Below are 8,716 nucleotides of genomic sequence, written 5' to 3' on the forward strand. Positions count from 1 at the left end.
CACACACGGAAAAGAGAGCAGATGCCTCCCAGAAGGAGGAAAGAGTGTAGAGAGCCTTGAAGGGGAAACCCCACTTTCCTTCAGAGCCCTTCAGTCCTGGAAGAACCACAGAGGAGCATGCTCACGGACATCTAAGCCAAGTTCACTGTCCAGGCGCCAGTGTGGCTGCCCTTCTGAATGTCCAGGCAATTGCATGCTTTGTGCACAGAAGTCTGGCTTTCCCACCATGCTCTCTTCTGGACCCCACTGCATTCCCTCTTAGGTTTTGCCAACACTGTCCCTGGTCTTTGAATAGTTACGAGGAGCTATAGGTGTTTTAAGGCTTCTTGCCTCCCTGCTCCCCACCTCTTATGTGGGGCTGGCCTCAGTCCGAAGCCTCAGATTGCTCACATCTGCTTTTTAGCACAGACTCAAAAATCCGCTGGGGTATCCTGTTAGTTGACCAAACAATTGAGGAGGTATCTGAGGACCTTTGCCTGCTCCTGCTCCCACCAATTTTTAAAACTCGTATCTGAACCCATCACTGGCCATCCAGCAGCAAATGGTGTTGTGCTTGAGGAGATGGTCCCACTGCATTTCTTTTGGATGTACTGCCTGGAACATCAGGGCCATGTTCCTGCTCCTTAGTGGTCAATGGCCGTAGGTGGTGTTGGGATTGGTAATCCTGCCTGGAGCTGTCCAGTGGGCCTTCACTTTCCCTGGCACTCAGCTCCACCTGAGGTCCCCAGCCCTGTACTTCTGCAGGAAAACATACACTCCCTCCTAGAGTCCCCATAGTCCCCACATCCCTGTCCCCCTCTCTTCACCCTATTTCATGCCTTCTCATATTTCTCCTACATGTCGCTCTTCTCAAACCATGCTTCTCTCTCCAGTCATAGCAATGCTCACTTTCCCCATGGCCCTCAATTTCAAAATGATCTAGCAAAATATTCATTTGCTTAATTGATTGCTGATTCTCCGTACTAGACTGGAAAACGAATCAGGGAAGATCCCTTGCCAGTTATTCCCAGAGCCTAGCATGGTGTTGCCTCAGAGTAAATAATAATTGAATAATATTTGTTGAATTAATGAGTGAATAAGTGAATGAATGAACAATAGTATCAGGGACACTGCATGATAAATGTTTCAGTTTCCCCCCCTAAACAATGAGATTCTTATCCAAAGGAGCCCGTTCACTGCAGTGCTCTACCTCCATTGCCAATACAGGCTTGACATTTGCAGTGAATGCAGGTTGCATTGGGCAAAATCAAATAGTAGGAAACAAATAAAGGTTTCAAAAGCATGACTGGTTACCTAGGAGGCAACCCTCTCAGGCAGACAGGGTAGACATAAACTGATGTGGCAGGGATACGCCCAGGGGGCAGCTTGAGAAGCAGAGTGGAACACAAGGAGAAATCCAGCCTACCAGTCAGAGAAAACAATCCCAGCCCTACTTTACGTTAGCAATGGGTGTGACCTCAGGGAAACCACCTCTTCTCTCTGGGTCTCAGTTTGCTCATTTGTCATGAGTGGGACAGATGAGATTACTTCTAAGGTTCCTTCCATTTGAAACATTTGCATGGCGCAAAGTTTGACTTCGGAAAATGAATACCTGTTAAATGTCAGGTTACAAAAATCTGGTTTTGTCTGGAGGCCTGTGGTCTGGAGTTGTTTCACTTCAGGCTGGACGACACCTACCCCACCATGTACACTCATATATATATATATATGCACACCATAGGCACACCATGCACACACAAAGGACACGCAAGCCTACAGCCCATCTCTACAGCCAGAGAAAAGCCAGGCGAAGAGGGCTGGGGAAGTGTATCTTGATGACTCCTTGTGTGATGTCATGTCCGGGAAAAGACTAAGGACCAGAAGGAGAAGGAGGCCCAGTCTCCAGCACTATGGGCCTGCTTCCACCAACAACTCAGGGAAAATCCACTGCTCAGAGTCCTAGGCAGAAATTCCAATTTGGCATTTTCCTCCTTCTCCCTAGAAATGGAGTGGCCTGTCCCACAGCCACTAGCAGAGTCTAATTTTTCATGAGGAGGTAGAAGTGAGTAACATCTTTTTCATAAGGCCTTCCCTGGTCTAGGAAATCCTAGCATGAGAGCCCTTTCCCAAGCCAGGGGTCAGCATTTGCAAGAAATACAAATTCAATGGGATAAAATCAAATCAGGGAGCCAGGTCAGGCATGACTGGATGCCTAGGAGGCACCCTCCATGAGACAGATAAACCAATCTGACAGGGATGTGTAGCCCTTGAGGTGAGGCTGGTTTTGACATTTTTCAGTGACTGCATTTCAGATGGTTATAGGAGTACCCACAGTGTAGTTTCCATTTGCTTCTTGACCTACAGAGCCTATAATATTTACTATCTGGCTCTTTTCTGAGATTTTGCCAACCTCTGCCCTGCACAACTGCTAAGTGTCCCTGCCAGTGTCAAAATTGGGACTCCTACTATAGTCCTGGGGAGCAGCACCAGCCTTGACTTCTAGACACCACACGGAATGATGGTGATGAGGACAGAGCTGTCACCGTCTAGCCTGCTACTCTCATCTCCCTCATCCCCAATTCCCTCCCCTCTTCCCAGCCACCTCTCAGGTCTCCAGAAGCTTCTCTTTCTTACCCTATGCTTCCTCACCTTCCCACAACTGACCCATAACCCTTAATTTTGAAACTCCCTCTGAGACACGTGATCACATGCTGTCTTGCATGACTTGCTTTTGTTTTACAGGGATTGCTTCCCTAGAGGGACTGGAAGCGTGAAAAGACAGGGACCACATCTTAACATTTGTCCCAGTATCCCCCATCCCTAGCACAATGAGTGCTGGGCCTGGAGCCGGGGTGTGTGTGGGGGGGGCTAGTAATCATGAGCTGCTGAGGTCCAACAGCAGAGAGTACTTGAACATCCCTCAAGCTCACCCTCCACCGTGCACAAGCCTGCCATTTCTGGAGGACACTTGGAGCAAGGTGTCCCTGCTCCAAGAGAAACACTTTGTGCAGTCCAGTCCAAGCCCAGAAGTGCACCTATTGTTAACGTTGACACTAGACTTACTCAAAGGCCAGCTCTGTGCAAAGATTCCCTAGGGCTGATACTCTGTTTCATTTTCCCCTCCAGGGAGTGTCCCAGCCAGGCAGGGCAAATCAAGGAGCTGGGGTTCTTAAAGCATGTGAAAAGGTCTGTTTTTTGAATCTGTCATTGCTTAGGGTTTAGGAAGAGTGTGGACAGAAGAAACCAGTAAGTAGAGAAAAAGAGGAAGCCAGTTGCTTTGCAATAGAGAAGCTGTCCTTCCACAAGAGCATGACACAGAAAGCCACCCTGCTCTCTGAGTTGTGGGGCCCAGAGCTGGGAGATTATGAGCCCAGTGCTGGTTTCCTGCTGTGGGAGCCAAGACACAACATCTGGACAAAAAGCTTGGCTGGGGCCACTTGATCTAATCTCCTCAGGAAAGCAAAGGCTATGGAAAATCAATGACAGCAGAGAAGGGGAGGTTGGGAGAGGATGAAGGGGCCCCTTATCTCAGAGAGCCTGGGTAAGAGCCTTGACATTCAGGCTCCCTTTTTTGCTAATCACATGAATAGGAAGATCAGGATGGCTGGAGTGAAACCGTGCAGCCTTTTTCGGGAATCATGGCAAAAACTGTCCTGAGAAGACGGAGAGATTGAAATTCTTATACTGTCTAGTGGGTGCCCATCCAGTGCCCCAGGGCAGATACCATGACACTGAACTCTGGGATGCAAGGCAGCAGCAGGGTACTAGAGTACATAATCGGCCTCTAGAATGACCCTCATCCCCTTCGTAAACCTGCTTTGCAGAATCCCCTTCTCCCGTGCAAAATATGGAAACTCTTTTTTCCTCCCCCCTCTCCCTGAGGATTTGTATTAAGACTGAAGCCAGGGGCGCCTGGGTGGCTCAGTGGGTTAAAGTCTCTGCCTTCGGCTCGGGTCATGATCCCAGGGTCCTTGGATCGAGCCCCGCATCGGGCTCTCTGCTCCACAGGGAACCTGCTTCCTCCTCTCTCTCTCTCTGCCTATCTCTCTGCCTACTTGTGATCTCTGTCTGTCAAATAAATAAATAAAATCTTAAAAAAAAAAAAAAAGACTGAAGCCACTTACTGGACATTTCAAGAAAGCAGTCTGTTCTATTTGGACCAACCTCTATTAGGCCACTGGACATTATCTAAGCCCCCTGTGTTGCTCTCTCTTTGAGCCTAAGGGAACTGATTTTCATTCAGGTGGTGACATCTCTTTTGTCTTTAAGGGAGGGTGGTGCCGGAAGGAGGATCCGGTCCCAATCACCAGGTGCATGCTGAGCTACACACGTTAGCTTGAAAGCCAAAGAGGGCTTGGAGGTGAGACTGTGGAGTTGAGCTTTGGCAAGACGCCCTGCTTTTAGGCAGATTGTAAATTATAAATAAATAGTCTCTGTTCTTCTTTTGCTTCAGCACGTAATGAAAAACAACAGAGCCCTGCCTGCGCGGTCCTTCTGTTTCCGCCTCAGATTTGCTGTTAACAGTTCCTGACTGGAAATGACTCCAGGCAGTCACAGACACTGGCTGTTATTGTTGTGCTGGCGGCTTATTTAAATCCACAGTCCCAGACGTGAATTTCGCAAAGCCTCCCTCAGCCCACGGAGATGTGCATGCACCCCTCGGAACCAGCCATGAGGCTCCCTGTTGCTGTGGGGCGTGTGGCTGTGGGTCACCAGCCCACTCGGGTGGGGATACAAGACAACGTGTCTTTGGTTAGATAGACTATTTAGCAGCAAAAGCCGGAGCAGGAACCCAGAGCCCCGGAAGGTAGCTAATCCCAGAGAGAAAGTACAGCCAGTGTTATACCTACTGGGATGTTCGCCGCTACCATCCACGGAACCGAGGGATTTATTCTGAGTTTGGAGCTTTACTCAGCGCAAGGCCAGCATCTGCAGAAACTAGGCTTTAACGTGGACAAGCAAATCCTTCTGCTTGGTTTCTTTCTGCTTCTGCCCACCAGGGAGTCCAGTGCATTCTCTCCTCTGCCACACCGTGGTCCAGAGGGAGAGTTTAACAACCAAGCCCTGTTCCCTCCCTCCTCTGTGACTTTCACACCAGGGCTGCACTTCTGTGGACAGGCTTCATGCCTGGCTTTGTTTCACCAAGCTGTTGAGAGCCCTGTGAAGCAGGGTTAAAGCCTGCAGACAAGGGAGAATTCAGAAAAGCAGCCCTAAGAGATGGCAGTGGGGCTGTGGGTGGGGGATGGGGGTGGGGGTTTGGGGAGGAGGTCTGATCTCCTCTTGTCTTTTAGCTGCATCTGCACACAGGGCTGAGAGTTGCATCTGATACCACACCATCAGGTGGCATGTCAGAAACAGCCTGAGACACGTAGAGGTCACCCCTCTGTGATGCACAGAGGGGGCCCAGCTAAGAAGGTGTTGACGATCAAATCATTACTTTTCCAAGTAATCTACCCCAGTCGAGGTGGTGTTTGCTCTAACTTCAAAACTAGAAATAGCAAGCGACAGACTCCTTTTTAAAATTTCATACAACAACAACAACAAACAAACAAAAAAACAACTAACAACTTGCCTCAACCGTGTAACATTTTATTTCCTGGGATTAAAAATAGAGAATGAATTACCAGAAGTCTTTCTTCAACATCATTAAAATGTTTTTCAAAGAAAGTTACAAGAATTGTTTAAGGCGCACAGAAAAAGTCAGTCTTGCCTTTCTTCCAGAACATTCCCTGCCTTAGACGCAAAACACTGATAGCACATCCCAGAAAAGAGAGGCTTACAGACACAGGAACCAGAACAGCCATAACCAGGATCTCTGGCTCTAATATAAGCATCACAGAAAAAAAACAAACAAACAAAAAACAAAACCAAAAACACATCACAATAACTCTCTCTTCCATAAATACAGCATTCCTGGAAAATGTATCCAAAATATCTCCATCTGAACTACAGTACAAAAATCCACTCACCGGCCATAAAAATAATATCTTCCCCTATACGCAAATAAAATCATATGTAAAGCAAATTTGGAACACATGGAGGGGGTTACAAAATCTCTTGGGATCTGGGCTATTTAAAGTCATTTTTGTTTGGGTTATCCCTCTGCTGGGTATAGGGAACTGGCTACAAATACAACCATTTCGCAGGGCTCACCATTTCAACAGCTCCTGCGTCATGGAATGTGGTACTTTTTAAAAATAGGCGACCCTTGGTGTCATGGAAAGAAGAGGAAAGATGGGGGATCAAGCGGGGCGGAGAAGAAGTGAAAGAAGGGTGACAGACTTCAAGGTGGGCTTGAAATACTCTGTGGTATAAAGCAGATACCCAAGCTCAGGAGGCCTCCGCTATCCCCACCCCACTACCACCAATCTTACAAATCGGTGGCTCCCCCTTACAAATCCGTTTCCCGGCTCGTGTCCAGGCAGAGGGCATAGAGGGACCTCCGCAAGTCCACGTTGCTTTTGGCCTTGAGGTTACACTTCTCCAGGGGGCAGCTGCCCCTTCGGGCTCCGTCTGCATTCTCCAGGGACACCCCAGCCTTGCAGAGGGACCCCTTGCTCCAGCTTGCCTTCCGAGGGCCTCCGCTGTCCAGCCCTGTCCCATGGCTCTGGCTGCCCTGCTCTTCCTTAAGAGCTGCCTGCTCCTCGTGGTCCGTCTCCCGGTGGTAGAAGTAGTTGAAGTTGGAGACAATGACGGGCACAGGCAGGGCAATGGTGAGGACCCCAGCGATGGCACACAGCGAGCCCACGATCTTGCCCCCCACAGTGACAGGTCTCATGTCCCCATAGCCTACCGTGGTCATAGTGACCACGGCCCACCAGAAAGCATCCGGGATGCTGGAAAAGTGGGTCTCCTGGTTGTCAGCCTCTGCGAAGTAGACGGCACTGGAGAAGAGGATGACTCCGATGAAGAGGAAGAAGATGAGCAGCCCCAGCTCCCGCATGGAGGCCTGCAAGGTCTTGCCCAGGATCTGCAGCCCCTTGGAGTGGCGGGACAGCTTGAAGATGCGGAACACCCGGACCAGGCGGATCACTCTGAGGATGGCCAGGGACATGGCCTGCTGCCCATTCTGGCCGCCCCCTCCGCTCCCTGGCTGTTCTGCCAGCTCCGTGCCCAACGTGATGAAGTAGGGGAAGATGGCCACCACATCAATGATGTTCATGATGTTCCGAGAGAACTCTGCTTTGCTGGGGCAGGCGAAGAAGCGTACCAGCAGCTCGAAAGTGAACCAGATGACACACGTGGTCTCTACAATGAAGAAGGGGTCAGCCAGAGTCCTAGGCAGGAGAGGTGCCACCGTAGGGCCAGAGGGAGGCGCCAGAGGCCCGCTGCCATTGGCCCCCCTGGAGGGCCCAAGAGGCTGGTGGGGCACTGGGGGATGGCGGAGAAGCTCCCGTTCATCCCTGAACTCAGGCAAGGTCTCCAAGCAGAAGGTGATGATGGAGATGAGAATGACCAAGACGGAGACGATGGCGATGCCCCTCGCGGACCCCGAGCTTTCTGGATATTCAAAGATAAGCCACACCTGGCGTTGGAACTCGTTTCGGGGCAAGGGCTTCTCCTCTTCTTTAATGAAACCCTCGTCCTCCCGGAAGCGCTCCATGGCCTCGTCCCCCAGCTGGTAGAAGCGGATCTCATCGGCGAACACGTCCAGGGAGACGTTGACCGGCCTCCGCAGGCGGCCCCCGGACTGGTAGTAGTAGAGGATGCCATCGAAGCTGGGCCGGTTGCGGTCGAAGAAGTACTCGTTCCTCAAGGGATCGAAGTAGCGCAGGCGCTTGGCCGGGTCCCCCAGGAGGGTATTAGGGAACTGCGCCAGGGTGCCCAGCTGCGTCTCGAAGCGCAGCCCGGAGATGTTGATCAGGACGCGCTGATGGTGCAGGGACCCGGCGTCCAGCACCTGGTCCTCTGCCATGCCCAGGGCGGGGTCGCCTTCTCCCTCCTCGTCCTCCGGAGGCAGCCTTCGAGGCTGTGGAGGATCCTGGGGCAGCGGTGGCAAAGGCCGCCCTCCCGGGTCCACTCCCCTCTGCGTGCCGCGCGCCCTTGGCGCCGGCTCTTTGGGTCCATCGCTGAGCCCAGCCGTCGGGGGACACTGGAGCTCTCCCCCTATGGCCTGGCCACAACCTGTCCCAGCCTCACCTCCTCCTCTGACGGTCATGGCACCGCCGTTCTCCAGGGGCACCAGGGCGATCTCCATGGGCAGGGGGCAGGGGGCATGCTGCGCCCCTGCTGCCCGGCGTCCGAGCCCCCCACTCACGCCCGGCTGGGCGCCTTGCCTCTGGCTCTTCTGCCGCCGTCGGCCGGCCCCCCTGTGGGACGGCCTGGGGCTGCTGGCGCGATCCCCTGGCTCGGTCCTGACGTCAAGAAGCTGCTGCCCTGCTCTCTGCCTCGCTCTCCGTTCTGGCAGCCCGTTACCAAGCAGCCAAAAGCCTCCTTCCAGCAGATGCAACCTTCAGCCGCCCCTCTCTGGCTGCGGGGCGGTGCTCGGCCTCCACCCTACGCGGCTCCTCCGCCTCTTTCCTCCCTCCGCCCCGTCCCCTCCCCTCCTCAGTCTCCCGCCTTCCCTCCTGGGTAACTCGGCAGCGGGTGTCTCCCCAGAGGGCACAGCTGGAGCCCGGGGCGAGGGGAGGAAGTGGGGCTAAGGGAGCAGCCTTGCGGAGGGAGCGGGGGGGGGGGGCGTGGGGGTGGGGGAGGGAATGGAGAGGCTGGAGGAACAGGTTGTACCGAGAGCGCGGAA

At 52.6% G+C, this 8,716-nt stretch overlaps 1 protein-coding gene across 1 annotated transcript; it reads right to left on the bottom strand.

Moving 5' to 3' along the window:
• Window positions 1-5,841: 5,841 nt before the first annotated feature.
• KCNA5 (potassium voltage-gated channel subfamily A member 5) lies at window positions 5,842-8,455 on the bottom strand. Its single transcript, XM_032874811.1, has one exon. It carries the CDS (start codon window positions 8,174-8,176, stop codon window positions 6,371-6,373), a length of 1,806 nt encoding a protein of 601 aa, XP_032730702.1. The 5' UTR covers window positions 8,177-8,455; the 3' UTR covers window positions 5,842-6,370.
• Window positions 8,456-8,716: the final 261 nt, after the last annotated feature.

Source organism: Lontra canadensis, unplaced genomic scaffold (genome assembly GCF_010015895.1).
Source record: "Lontra canadensis isolate GAN:19392208 unplaced genomic scaffold, GSC_riverotter_1.0 scaffold53, whole genome shotgun sequence".
NCBI classification, from domain to species: Eukaryota; Metazoa; Chordata; class Mammalia; order Carnivora; family Mustelidae; genus Lontra; species Lontra canadensis.

Excerpts from the sequence above, each read along its gene's own strand:
- KCNA5 (XM_032874811.1), bottom strand. The coding sequence starts at position 8,176 with ATGGAGATCGCCCTGGTGCCCCTGGAGAACGGCGGTGCCATGACCGTC.